Source organism: Lissotriton helveticus, chromosome 12 (genome assembly GCF_964261635.1).
Source record: "Lissotriton helveticus chromosome 12, aLisHel1.1, whole genome shotgun sequence".
Taxonomy (NCBI): Eukaryota; Metazoa; Chordata; class Amphibia; order Caudata; family Salamandridae; genus Lissotriton; species Lissotriton helveticus.
The window spans coordinates 846,073,608-846,089,037 of NC_136073.1; the positions used below are offsets into that span (position 1 = coordinate 846,073,608).

Below are 15,430 nucleotides of genomic sequence, written 5' to 3' on the forward strand. Positions count from 1 at the left end.
GAGTACTTACCTGGTAACCTATTGACTGTTTTTCTCTGAAAAATGTTTGATGTGGAGTTGATTTGTATGTAAACCTGAAAAATAACAATTGTGCAAAACTGACTTTACTTACCTTTTCTCTAGGAAATGTCCCAGTGTGATATCTAGGCATATCACACTGAGTAGAAAAAATAATCAAGTCATATCAAAGTAAGCTTTATTCGGTGCAAATGAAAATCACCATTAAAGCATATTACATCACAATTAAGATCATTAAAATAGCAAATTAAATTTGTGCAGATTAAAAGTAACAACATTTCATAACATTTAATACTAATTATCATGCAAAAGGGGTATAAGCTATTATAAAGCAACCTTTAGGGTATAAATAACTCCTATTACACAAATCAATATAAACAAAGGGTTCATACTAATTTCTAATATTAATGCATATATTGATACAAATGCATATATAAAGTGCATAGTGTCTCGTCTTATCTTAAAAACACCAGCTAGACAATATAGGGGAAAAAATAGACGCGGAGTTACATAAAATGCAAATACATTTAAATTTCTGTTTAAATGCTAAGGTGGGAGAGTCCAATAATGTTCATCCATTATTTCATATGATAGTGCATCTAAATGTGCATAGTCCTTTCTTTTCCTAACAGCGAGTTGCACATATCTAATCTGAGAGTTTATCATTTTCAAGTTTCCCAGACTACAGATAAGCTTGTTTATACTTAAAAAGTCTATACTGTTTTTCGGATATCCCCATAAAAACTACAGAACAAAATGAAGTACAGCGTGGATTGCGTTGTTTTTCCGTCGCAAGGGCAATTCGGTAGTTTAAGGCCCCACTTTTCCATTTTTGGGAATGCGAACAGGTAATGTAATGTCCCCGGCCTTAATCTGGTTAGGTAAAATCTGTGTTGTGTATTTCTAACCAGCATTAAATAAGGCTGTAGTATCCTCGTAGGTGATCCTTCGCAATAAGCAACTCTAGGTTTTTTAATGGCAATCCTTTTCCTTTCATTTTCCATACCATTTAGATATTTGAGCCTCAGGTTGCTTTTACCGAGCTCTAGATTGGACGTAGGTTTCCTTTTTATCAAATTCTATTTTACACCATGTTAGCAGATTAAAAATATGCTCCAGCCACGGTATTTTCCTGCTACAGTCTAGTGTTAGGCAATCCATTATTATTTCTTGGGTGAATTTTGTTTCCTCCTTTGACCATATTCCTCTCCAGAATGTCAGGCCAGCCATATTTATCGAATCACTAAAATAAGGGGCCGAGAATTATTGTGGATTATATAATTAGCTGTAGCCTTAGGGACTGCCAATAATCTTTTAAATAATTTTTTTCCTGTTTTTGTAGAGAGGCTGTGTTTGCTCTCCCCCAGATAGCAGCCCTATAGCAGACCCCTGGGACGCATTTGCTCTGGTACAGGGTTAGGATTTCACGAATGGGTGTATTACCTAATTTCGCAGAAAATCTGAAAATGGACTCCGTGATTCTCAGGAATTTCATATTGGACATTTCAATGTGTGTATTCCATGAGCCGTTCCTATTAAAAAGCATCCCCAAATATGAGATAAAACTCTATTAATAATAGTTCCACTCACATGATGTTGCCTAGTTTTGGGTTTTTTACTCCCACATGTCATGACAAATGTTTTCTCTAGGTGTAACTGCAAGTCTTTTTCTGTCATGTACGATGTAAAATTATCTATTAGGAGTTGCAGGCCATTTGCTGTCCTAGAAATTAGGGAAGTCTATGGGCATCTGTAGTGATTGTGATGTTAATGTAATTTCTTGCCAGACTTTCTGGCTTTGCCCTTCCCACTTGTATTATTCTCCAGAAATAGAGCTTCGGTCCCACTCGCTGGGCATTCTTCTTTAGGGCAGCATAGAGTGCTGTTTTTGTAGCTGCCAGTTGCTCCTCTATGTGTACTATTTCATTATTAATAATACCCACAGCATTTTTTAGGTATTTTGTTATTCCTTAAAAATCGCCTGTATGACCTAAACGCATTCTTTCAATTGACAGGAGATGCACCAGTGCTGGATCCAGGATCCAACACTGGGTAAGAAAAAGTAACGATAACACTACTTACCTGCTAAGTGAATTTCCTCCCACAGGATAACATTGGTGATTCTATGTGAAAAAGTTTCTAAGTGTCAACTTTTAAAATACAATAATATTATTCAAAAATCACTACTGTAACCAAAGCGCTTTTACTCAATTGTTTACAGGAGATGTCCCAGGACTGAAGCTAGGATCCAGTCCTGTGGTTAGAAAAGTAATCTATAAAGTAACTAATTGCATTTAACTAGATATTCCCATTGAGCTCAATGTAACATTGTGTTTGGAATTGTGTTGCCTATTGCAACAACTGTAGCTATTGTATTCAAAAGTCTATTTCCTATTTTGAAAAGTATTTAACTAAAGAAACTCATTCTGAGAAAGTATATTTTGAGACCTTGTTGGTTCTAAAATAAAACTGTATATTTTTACACAAGCAATTGGCCTAGAGTTCAGTTCTTGAGTGTGTGAGACCATTTGCTGACTGAGTGTGTACAACAAATGCTTTACACTGTCCTCTGATACTGCCTTACTGCTCGACCAAGCTACTACTTTAGAGAGTAAGGTTATGTCTAACTTTAGCCTCTGCCAAACCTCAGGGGACTGTGGGCACTGTACCTTACTTTGGTCCAGTATATACAGAGCCACTTTCTTACAACTAGTGATTGGTGGTTTGGATACTGGGATTCGAAGCTTTGGCATTTCGCGTTCTGTGTTACAAAGAGGCCTATGGTGGAGTGCCCCACATGTGAAAGTTCACTCTACTATTCCTTGGTTTTGGTCCCACTTGTTTGCGGTATTTGTCGGTCTGCTTAACCTGTCTGCTTCTGTGCTTCTACAAAATTGCTCCTAGTCTAGTCAGTGTTTTTGAAAGTGAGTATACTGATTTTTTTGGCTTATATAAACACCTCAATGTAGGAGCTAACACCAGCATCAAGCATTTACCCATCCATACCCTATTGAGAAAAAGCAGCTGGCTGTGCAACAACTTCTACAGACTAGAAGAACAATCCTATGTACTTCTGAGGGGCAAAACGTGTCAGAAAATGATGCATTGCAGTCGCTAAAGACTCAAATCAGAAACTCCAACTATAAAAAGGAAACCATTCTACTCTAAAAGAGGACATTAATTTGGTACGGGAATGCTATCAATAGCAAACTTCAAACTTTCATCCATTAAGACGGAAATTGACATCAGAATTACAGTTTGTCTTCCTTGATGAGTGAACGCTGTTAAATTCCGGAATGCTTCTGTGCATTACATACAATTCTTTAGTCCCCATTCACTGTGTTTCTCTGAATATTCCCATGGACTCAAGAACAATACTCAAATTGGCTATGGTAGATTCTGTAAAAAAGACCTGCGCTTTGAAATGGAAGAGATTGCTTAATTTGGTCTTGGTCTCAACACCTTGATTTACCAATCAATTAAAGTTTGAGATATCCTTTAATTTGAGTGTACTCAGCACTAGTCTCTAGAAACCCCCATACATCTGTCAAACATTATTTTGCAGCAGATTCAGAGTTCATAAGGGGTTTGTTTGACTGCTTCCACAACTGGCAAGGCAGCCACTCTCCTGAGAGATAACCAGCGTGTTAGGAGCTCTAATAAGGCTTTTATTCAAACACATCCAAGTCCAGTTGCTCTAATGGAAGATAGCTCTCCTGTTAGCTATCATCTCAGCAAGACTGGTGAGAGAAATTTACTTGTTCTGCATAAGCTAAATATTGTAGACAATGAGGCCTGTTGTCTCCTTCGGAAAATCCAAAATGGAAATGCTCTTTTGAAGCAAGGATTAGTTTGTTGGATTTCAGCATCCATTGTCTAGTAATTGGAAGGTACGAGGGCCATTACAATGAAAGGTAGGAACTCGCGCCACAAGAAGAATAGTAAACTTAGCTGCTTTGTTTGCTGCTGTACTGCTGAGAAACATTTGCAAAGCAACAGTGCAAGTCAGTACACACCTTCACAAAGCTGTACTGTTGAGAAGTTCAATCAAGTTTTTGGTGGCTGTGGTGAACGTGGTGCTGTAACATGTTCAGTTAAGTGAACCTCAGCCTGCGCTTTTATTGGTTTGTGTACACATGGTTCTTAAAATGAATACCGCTTTTATAGTCTTTGAAATAACCAGTGTTGTAGAAGAAATGTTACTTTTGCAGCGTGAATCTTTCTGGATTCACTATGCTGTGCATTATTCCGCGGTCTTGTGGTTGGGTCCGGATTCGTAGTCTTTTCTCCTCATACATAGTCTCAGTCTCAGTCTCCGTCATACCGCCTCCAATTTTGTGGTGCTGCTCTAATTTATACTTTTAAACATCTGAGATATAACATAAAATGTGTATTTGTACAGCGCACGTTCACCACTACAGGTATCTTAGCGCTCAATAACAGATGTTTGTTACTCAACTCAATGATACTGATATGATATGAAGCCTCTTAAAGTAGTGTAGCTCAATGTCTCATGACAACATAGATCAGTGTTTGAGCCACAATCTGAGGTAGATAGACTGCAGAAGGTGCAAGGATGATACATGATGTGGAGAAGTGTGGCTCACTGGTTAGAGGAGGCAGACCCTGAAGCAGAGGTCAGACCCGGGACCAGGGTTCAATTCCCGACGCGGCAGGGTCTTGAGCCCAAATATCCACGGACTCGATAATTCTCGTTTCGGTGCCTACTCGAATCATGGGTTCACACTCTGCAGCTCTGGGCATTAGCCTGCTTAATCTCCACTACGGCCCCCCCCCCGCGGCGGGATGCCTGGCTTTCACCTTGGTGATGCCCATTACGGGTATCTCACAGGGAAAAAGCCAGGACGGGTTCCCAAGGCAAGCGCCGAGATGCCTGCGGGTAATCGAGCGCTATATAAGAACGAATAATAATACAGTGTAAATTGTGTATATTGATGGTTAAAACATAGAAAACTAATGCTTCACAGGTTGAAAGTGGCAAGCATGCGACTCTGTGAAAGCCAACAAAGCTGGAGATGTTTTGCTCCAGGTATTTCAGACATCATGCCACCTAGGGCTGACAAGGGTGTGTGACAAAGATTAACAGCAGTAACTTGATTGGGGCTTTGAAAACCTTCCTGGTTGCTAACCTGCTTGTATGATTTGGTCTTCTGACCGGTTTCCTTTTCTTTTTTCTTCACTTGCATTTCTTTTTGTATTACCACAATTAAGTCCGATTTGAAAGTAGAAGCATTAATGCACACATATAAGCAATACATTATCTTATGTTTACTATTTGGATGTTTGAATCGGACTGCATTTTTACTTTTATCCAGTATTGGTGTATCTTTCATAGATTCACATGCCTGAATCATTCCCCGTCGCCGAGGCGGGAGTCCCATGGTAAATAAAATAGCAGTGCCAAAGGTAAATACATCATTATGCTAAAAGGACCAAAGTCTTTGTCCCAACCAGTCGGCTAGCAGCACCCTCTAGAACCCTCTCTGCAGAGCCAGTTCTCCTCAGACTTTGACGTCGTGTGGAAGGGAGTCTCCCTGAGTGCCTCTCAGTTTTTCCTTCAGGATGTCTGACATGAAGGCCTTGTTCAAACCTTGCAGAACATGCGACAAAAAGAGTCCATGTTGATGATCAACATAAGGACTGTATCTATTGTCTCTATCCAAAGCATGAGGCTAAAGATTGGAAGATCTGCCGAACCTTCCCTTCCAAAACTCCAAGGGATAGGGAGGCTAGAGTCCTGTTGTGGCTCAAATCTTCTTCAACTGAAGATGATGATAGAGCTTCAACCTCCAGCAAGAGAGCAAGATCTCAGGACAGTTCGTCAAGTGAGGGGAGAAAACATCTCAAATCCCCCCACTCCACTTCTGGTCCTTCTCAATCCTCTGGGCCTATTCAGTCTACAGAAGCTTCAGCTCTCAAGGACTCTAAAAAGCAATTACTCAAAACCGTGAGTAAAAGCTGTTCTGTCTCTTCAGCTTTACCTTTGTCGACTATCTTTGTCACATCTTCAGCTCCTTCGTCGACGGTGACAATTTCTACTACTTCTATTACTTCTCCTATCCTGTCGACGAGGATTTCCATAGTGTCTATGATCCGTCGACGAAAGCCTCATCGACGAAGCCGTCTAAACACTCGTTGGCGAAGGTACCGTCAACGAAGCTTCCATCGTCAACTAAGACATCTTCTGTGTCGTCTACGAGTGCCCCGTTGACGAAGAAGTCAAGTCTGACGTCGAGTCCGTCGATGATGGTCCCTTTGACGTCGAGTCCGTTGGCGATGGTGCCGTCGACGATGGTCCCGTCGACGTAGAGTCCGTAGACGATGGTCCCGTCGACGTCGAGTCTGTTGACTATGGTCCCGTCGACGATGGTACCGTCAACGGCGCGTCCGTCGACGATGGTCCCGTCGGCGTCGAGTCCGTCGACGATGGGTCCGGTTGACGTCGAGTCCGTCGACGATGGTCCGGTCGACTTCTCAACGCATATGCCCAAGAGGATGATGAGGACTATGATGATGACGATGAAGGAGCTTTTGGAATAGCTAGTCATCCTTCAGAACTCAACATTAAATGTCAAGAAGACGAGGAAGATGAAGACTGCACGGAACACTACTACCAGGAGGACATTGTTGTTCCTCACCACACAGGATACCAGAGGCATTCTCGGATTTCAGAGTCCAGCCATCTGCCTCCTACCCTCATTTAGGACTTGCAGGCCATGTTAGCGGATTATAGGCAGCGCTTTTCACCACAGCAAGTCGTTCCACCACCCCAGCCTGTGGTAGTTCCAGATCCTATACCTCAGCCAGTGGTTCCGGCACCAATGTCTCCAATTACAGAACCTCCTCAACAGCACCAGCCTGTTCAGCCTGCTCAAACTCCGGACACTTCTTCGGGTGAAGAAGTTGAAGAAGGCGAACTGCCAGAGAATCCTTACTTGGATCCGTGGGATTCATATATTATTCCCATGCCGTCTCCACCAACTCCACAACCATCAGTCGCCTCCAGAAGATATAGGTGGATTTCACAACCTCATGCAGCGAGCTGCTGCTAGGTTTCAGCTTCCAGTGACTGTGGAACAAACTGATTGTTTCCTCCACGATTTCAAAGAGGAGGATAGGAAAGTTACCAGAGCAATTCCAATAATAGATTACATATGTACTGAGAGCATCAAGATTATGAAGAATCTTGCATCCGTGCCTGCAGTGCTTCCACGGATTGATAAAAAATATCGTGCTCCGATCAACAGCCCATCCTGCCTCATTGGTCACCCCAGGCCGGATTCAGTCATTTCACAGGCTGCCCAACAAAGGTCTAAAAATCCGGCCACACCCATCACTACATCACCGGACAAAGAGGGATGTCGCCTTGACCTCATTGGTAAAAAGTTCTCAACCATGGCTGCCGCCTCCATCAGGGCAGCGAATTCATTAGCGATCATAGGGCGTTATGATCGCCAAATGTGGTCGGACATGGCAGGTCTGATTGACCTTATTCCAGAGGACAAACGACACGAGGCTAGAAAGATCTTGTTAGAGGGAGAGCGCGCAGCATCAGAAACTATCGACTGCGCTCTGGATATTGTCAACACAAATTTCAGGCAATTGGCGGGGGCTGCAGTTCTCAGGCGCCAAGGTTGGTTAAAGGCTACCACCTTCCGACCAGAAGTCCAAACCAAAATATTAGACATGGCCTATGACTGCGGATCTTGGTTTGGCAAACCTATTGATGAGGCCCTCCAAGCAATCAAGACAGATACTAATACCGCAAGATGTCTGAGTTCCCTCCAGTACAAACGGGGAGCATTCAGAGGTGTTAGAGGGTGTGGCTATTCCTCTAGAGGAGGTTACCATCAACAGAGCAGACCATATCAGCCTCAATATCGGCAATCTTATCAATAATCGTACCGCCAATCCAATACGGCTGGTTTCTCTCGCCAAGGAGGCCGAAAACGCTCCAACAATCAAGGGCGAGACTCTCATAGAAACAAGTGAGTTCAGCAGGGCGCCAATCACATTTCCTTCCCTCCCTGTGGGCGCAAAAATGTCTGTTTTCCTAGATCAGTGGCAAAAAAATTACATTTGACCGCTGGGTGCTAGACCTCGTAAAGCATGGGCACACCCTAGAATTTGTCATCAAGCCACCAACGACTCTGCCAAAGGGACCCCCTCCCCCTTGTCTTCACCTATTGTTCAAGGAAGCTTATTCAATGTTCCTCAAGAACGCTATAGAGAAGGTCCCAGTTCTTCAGAAATGGACAGGTTTCTACTCCCGTTTTTTCCTAATCAAAAAGAAATCGAGAGAATGGCAACCAATTCTGGACCTTCGCAACCTCAACAGGTTCCTCAAGAAACAGGGTTTTCGTATGGTCACCCTGTCAGAGATTCTGAGCTGCCCGAACGAGGGAGATTTTATGGCTTTCTTAGATATGGAAGACGCTTACTTCCACATCTCGATTCATCAGAAACATCGAAAGCATCTCCGATTCACTGTGGCTGGCGCCCATTATCAGTTCAAAGTGCTCCCGTTTGGACTCAAATCGGCTCCAAGGATCTTCACAAAGTGCCTGGCGCCAGTAGCGGCAACGTTGCGTTCTTGGGGAATACAGGTCTTCCCGTACTTGGATGATTGGTTAATCAAAGGTCCTTCAAAGCATAATGTAAAGAATGCCATTTCGACATGTCGCACTCTCTTTGCATCTCTGGGACTAACTGTGAACAGAAGCAAATCCCAGTTACATCCAAAGCAGATCCTGTCGTTCCTGGGAGCACGTCTAGACACAATACAATGCAAGGCATTCTTATCACAAGAAAGACAACTTCGCCTACAGAAATTGGCGCGTCAGGTTTAAAAAAGAAAGTCTTTTCTGTTCGCTTCACTCCTGGGAATGTGCCATAAATCTCATCCCCTTGGCGCGCCTGAAAATTAGACCTTTACAGGAGGAACTACATCTTCAGAGGAAACAAGCGACCGGTTGCTTCAACGACGTCATCAAAGTCACTCCAAGAATGGTGGATGCGCTTCAATGGTGGTCACTGTTACCCAATCTGATACAAGGACTGACGTTCATACAGAACCCTCCAGGCTTCATTCTGACAACGGATGCGTCCATGGAGGGATGGGGAGGTCATCTCCAAGATATACAAGTACAAGGCAAATGGTCTCAGAAGTACAGACAACGACACATCAACAGTCTGGAACTGCGGGCAATCTTCCTATCCTTGCAAGCATTCCTTCCAAGGATTGCAGGGTCTTCGGTCTTCGTTTGAACCGATAAGACCACCAGCATGTTCTACGTGGAACAAACAAGGAGGGACAAGGTCGGCAACGTTGTCAAAGGAAGCTCAGGAGTTATGGGAAAGGCTAACACTTCACAACATAACTCTCAAGGATGAGCATGTCAGAGGCCTCCACAATACAATAGCGGACAAACTCAGCAGGTCCCTATCAGACTGCCATAAGTGGGAATTAGAACATGTTCAAGTGAACAGAGTTTTCCAGGCTTGGGGCAAACCGACTTTGGATTTGTTTGCAACAAAGCAAAACAAGAAATGCCGCTCTTACGCCAGCAGATACCCTCAGCAGGGGTCACGAGGGAATGCCCTGTCCATGCGATGGTCTGGGATTGTGCTCGCGCTTTTCCCCCCGATCCCGTTGATACCAAGGGGGTTGCGCAAGATGAAATTGGAGGGCTGCCGTCTCATCCTGATTGCTCCCCGGTCGCCGTACCAGTACGGGTTCCAAGAACTTCTGTTGCTATCACAGGACCGTCCAATCCGTCTGCTTCCAACTCCAACAATGCTGTCTCGGAAGGAGGGACAGATACTTCACCCAGACCCTCAATCTCTGAAATTACACGCATGGCTCCTGATTTCTTGGAATTTCAAGACCTTCATATTCCTCAGGATTGCCGTGACATCTTACTAAAATCACAAGCACAAAGCACCTTGAAGACTTATTGTCTTAAATGGAAGAGGTTTTGCTTTTGGTGTAACTCTAACAGTATGCACCCGATAGAGGCTCCTGCAGAGAAATTTTTTCCTTATCTACTGTATCTAGCTAGCTCTGGTCTCTCTTTTTCATCCATAAAAGTCCATCTAGCGGCTCTATCCAGGTCCAGGAAAGTTGCCAACATTCCCTCACTATTTTCGTCCTCTCTAATCAAACAGTTCATGAGAGGTCTTTTCCGAGCTTATCCTCCGGTTAGGCCTCCTCCACCGGAATGGTAACTCAATACGGTTCTCTCACAACTGATAAAACATCCATTCGAACCCATTCATAAAGCCGACATCAAATATCTCACATGGGAGGTCGCCCTACTTCTAGCCTTAACGTCTGCCAGAAGAGTAAGTGAAATTCAGGCATTCACTATTAAAGAACCTTTCCTGCATTTCTCTAAGGATTATGTCACTATTCGAACTAATCCAACATTCATACCTAAAGTACCATCACAGTTCAATTTAAATGAACCAGTGAAGTTGAGAGCTTTCTTTACAAATCCTACTACACCCGCCGAAAGAACACTACTTTCTTTGGACATCAAACGATGTTTAAAATTCTACCTGCAAAGGACAAAAACCATTAGGAAATCTGATCAATTATTTGTAGCTTACGGTCAAACCACACCCGGCGCAGCAGTCCCAAAAGCCACAATTTCCCAGTGGATAGCTTCCGCAAACCATTTCTGCCATATCAAATCAAATGGTCCACTACTGAGCAAGGTCAAGGCTCACTCCACAAGAGCTGTGGAAGCGTCCACAGCGTTGTTTGCAGGAGTGACGCTGGAAAATATCTGCCGTGCTGCGACATGGAAGAATGTCCACACGTTCACGAGACATTACTGCCTGCAATCAACGAGCCAAGAGGATGCGGCAGTTGGTCAGGCTGTCTTACGACACCTATTTCTTTAAGAACAGCTTCAGGTAACCTGTGTTCTTTACTTTTGTATTCATACAGAGGTTTCAATATATTGATATACAGATATGTTTTTTAAGGTGTGTATATATATATATATATATATATATATATACACACTTGTTTCGATTTTAACAAATGGATGTACGTGACGTTAGATATCCATGTTTGTTACTACTCTATGAATGTTCGTTTAAATTTCTGGTCATGTTATACTTATGAAAAATTCAGTTGCCTTACTCTTGTTGGTTATTAATAATGATGTATCTGGGAGTTTATCAGTACAAGTCTCCCACCATCCGCAACTGACTCCTACCTGGCATACTGCTTGCTATTCTGATTCAGGCATGTGAATCTATGAAAGCTACCCCAATACTGGAAAAGAAAACAAGTTACTTACCTGTAACTTCATTTATTCAGTATTGGTATCTTTCATAGATTCACATGCATCCACCCTCCTCCCCGGAGAGTCAGTTCTCTATTTGGGATACTCAATTCCCACTTGTGCTAACGAAAATATGAGGAGAAGTGGCTCTGCAGAGAGGGTTCTAGAGGGTGCTGGTAGCTGATTGGTTGGGACAAAGACTTTGGTCCTTTTAGCATAATGATGTAGATAGGCTACTAAGATTCGGGCCTCAGGCCTTTTCCTTAGGGCCTACTACTATTATTTACCTTTGGCACTGCTATTTTATTTACCGTGGGACTCCCGCCTCGGCGACCGGGAATGATTCAGGCATCTGAATCTATGAAAGATACCAATATTGGATAACTGAAGTTACAGATAAGTAACTTGTTTTCTTAAACCTTTCTGTGGATTTTGGCACAAGTCTAGTATTTTTGATGTTTCGCTGTTAAATTTTTATTTGGTTAAGACATTGATTGCTTAATGCTTCTCTGTTTTCAGATTTACTCCCCAGATCACTCCAGCAATAACTATTCCTCAAACCCATCGACACCAGTAGGATCCCCTCAGGGACTCACAGGTATGTCTGACGTGGTCCTAATTCTTGTCTCTTTCAAATGAGGTGATTGATGGGTCTTGAAGTTGAATGAGCATAACCTACCCATGCTTTCGCTTTTCTCCAGAGTCATTGTAAATATTTGCCTAGTAGAAAATATCACACACAGGGAATTTGAGTCATCCCACTTCAACCACTTTCTCCTTCAAGTCACATTAACATTCTGCAACAGTTTAGACAGCATACATAGAGGAGACAGGTTGCATGTAGTCTTTAGTTGTTTCATTGTGTAATGTATTCTGCTCTGTTAAAGTTTTACAGGGGGTTCCCAGACTAACAGTGGGGAATAATTCATGCATATGAATATATTAAAAGGCCAGTTTTGGAGAATGAAGGTACAGGTAAGTAATCAATATTCTTCCTCCTAGATCTCCGGTACCATTTACAGAGAAAAACACTATGTCCTTGTTCAACCTACTTTTTACAGCAAGAGAATAAAGTATATAAAACGTCAGCTAGCTGCAAAGCTGTCACAGCTAGATTGAAGAAGAAAGAATGACCTTTCCATAATGCCCATTTATATAAAACACCATGCATAACCAAAACATTTTGTCACCACTGCCATGAAGGAAGATGGGGCCATTGCTGAACCACCACTAGACCGAGACAGTAGAATACTACAGCAGTGGGCAAACGGATGGAGAGCGCAGCAACAACCCAATTACTTAATTCTCGTTATGCATGTAGGGCAGCAACAAAGAACCTCCACTTCGGTCTATGTTGGACAGGTTTCTGTAGATACACCAGCTATGGTTCAGAGTCTTTATTTCAGTTTCAACAGTTAGCCCCCAAGTGTTCTTCGGCCTGCCTGACTGCCATTTATTACAAGAACAGCTCCCCACTGAACCCCAGAAGACAGTCTTGTTCTCTTTTGATGGTATATTCAGTGTTGAGCCCTCTATTGTTTAACAATTGCGTCCGCCCATTGATGGCTCAAGTGAGAGGTGGGGTCTTTTTACCTACTCAGATGACACTCCGATCATCTTTACTCTGTCTTCTGAACAGAACCATGGACCCTCCGAGTCACACTTGGGCCTGAGTTGTCTCCTCTTGGATGAATAAAAACTCTCTCTGGCTCAGTGCAATAAGACTGATGTCATGATTCAAGGGGAAAACTCCTCTCTCTGGGCCCCTCATCACTGGCCTGACTCTCTAGGGGCTCTGCCTACTCCATCTCAGAAAGTTAATAACCTGGGATTTGTTCTGGATGACAAACGGTCTATGAAGCCTCAGGTAGCTTAGATGACAGACACCTCCTTTCTTGTCCTCAAATGGCTAAAAAAATCATCCGGATGATCCCTGCTCCCACTCAACGGTCTGTGATCCAGCTTTGATTATAGCCAGACTGGACTCGCAATGTGCTGTATCTGGGAGCTGACAAAGCTACTACCTGCCTGCTTCAATTAGTTCAGAATGCGCCTGCAAGGCTGCTCTGCTGACTTCCAAAGAAAACCTCAGTCTCCCTCCGTCGCGAGCTCCGTTGGCTGATAATTCCGAACCCTATCTCGTTCAAAACTTTATGCTTTATGTTGAAGGCTAAAGCAGGAACTAGTCCACAATATATTCGGGACTTGGTGTCGCTTTATCATCCTTCTCGCTCTTTACGATCTATGAATCACTCTGTTCAGTGTGCCTAGGTTCTGCTTGTCTCGCATGAAAGGTCGTTCCTTCTCACATTTGGGTCCGAAACTCTGGAATTCTCTTCCAGAGTCACTGAGAAGTTGTACATCTCTCCTTGCTTTTCGCAAAGGCCTGAAGACCTTGCTCTTTTAACTCTGGAACCTCTCCCCTACCTGCCTTGCACCTGAAAACCCCTTAGGGTAGCTGTGTGCATTACAAATAAAAATTCTATCCATCTCCCTCCTTTTTCACATAAGCTGATGTCCATGCTCTTTTGTTTGCATCTGATGAGCACTTTCTGTTTGTATATGGCTCTTGGCCTGGCAATGCACAAGATTCTTCTCAGGTTATTAGTGTGGAAGACTGACCGTTTATTGATGATGCATTTAATCATCAGACAGCATTCTGATTCATATGAGTGTGTGGACAGAATGCAGCTCTGGTCAAGCCTCAGCTTGCTGTTGGTCCTGTACTGAGTTGACTTCCATACATTGATAGGCATCCTGAAAGCATTCCTAGCCTTGTCCAGTCTGCTTTTGAAGTCACTGCCTCCCCCTCCATCATATCTGCTGGTATTGCCTAGGTAGGTGATCTGTTCAGTAATGGCTAGGCCCTCTCCATCCACCTTGACGTGTGAAGGATTTGGGATGTAAAGTGGCATGACTTCTGATTTCTTTGTGTTGATCTTCAAACCCAATTGCTCTGCATAGAAGTTGAGGCAAGACGTCTTTACGTGTGTGTGTGTCTGTCATCCGCATAGTCAAAGTCCACCAGTGTAGAGAATAAGCTCTGTGCTGTTGCCTTTGGCATGCTCTTTAGATGTGTGGTGCATCACTCGGACGATCACAGGCATTGGCCTATCAAGCTGAACTTGTTAAAATGTGTTTTACGTTGAATTATAAGAATACGACCACAGTTAACCAAATCCAAAACTTCATGTTCGAGGCATATGAGCTGTAGATCATATTGGTGCTTCAAAAGCTGTTTAAGACTAGAACTTAGCTGACTAATCCTGCATATTTTTGAAGATCCACATTTTAATTCTTCAGCACATGGGATAAACTAAAACCTGGCAATTTGTCACCAAAAATGGCTACATTTTCCTTCTACTCTAAATTTAACTTTGATCTGCAATGATCTTTTTTTAATATGGTGTAGTCTGTCATCGTATCGATCTCTATCAAAATGGTTGATACCTGCTTCCTTAGTTCATTTGCTTCAGGGCATTCAGTAGAAAATTATGGCTTACTGCTAGATATTCTATGGCATCATACTGTCTTCCACCCTAAGGGGATTCGGTTTGTCTCTAAACCTCTACTGGTTTAATTTTGCTTCCCAAGACGTCCTATAAAATGTAATTATGGAACCATGTATATATGTACAGATGATTGATGAATAAAGAACCAATCTTAAAGTATAGCCTTGTGCAAGAAGAGACTTGAACTTCCTAGGAGGACAAAGTAATGGGAAAACAACTACGTCATCTGCTTCTACATGACTGAAGAGAGCCGAATAAGTTGTGTTAAATCATAAAATGACTATTTAGCATAGAAAACCTCCAAATATCTACTTTGAATATTTCAAAAGAGAACACATTGAACCGGTACCATTCTGAAGTGACTCCACCGCCCTTGAAAAGTCAGATGCAGGGGTAGTTATGCCAGTAGTGTCCAAAATATTACCCCGGATAAGAAAACTAACAGCTTAAGACGTTGCATTCCAAACACAAGTTGTCACTAATAAAAATATGCCATTAAAGAGCCTACCAAAGACTCAATTGGTAACTTGCTAGGTGCAAGGGTCATACTAAGCTTGTCTGTATTGTTTGTGTATCCATTCT

At 42.8% G+C, this 15,430-nt stretch overlaps 1 protein-coding gene across 6 annotated transcripts in view; it reads left to right on the forward strand.

The window, feature by feature from the left end:
* The window catches only part of TCF3 (transcription factor 3), a 620,473-nt gene that overhangs the window by 423,931 nt on the left and 181,112 nt on the right, over positions 1-15,430 (forward strand). For all 6 annotated transcript variants that reach the window (XM_078670855.1, XM_078670856.1, XM_078670859.1 and 3 more), the window contains exon 13: positions 11,856-11,934. In XM_078670855.1, the coding sequence (XP_078526981.1) occupies positions 11,856-11,934 (79 nt within the window). The remainder of the gene's footprint in view (positions 1-11,855; positions 11,935-15,430) is intronic.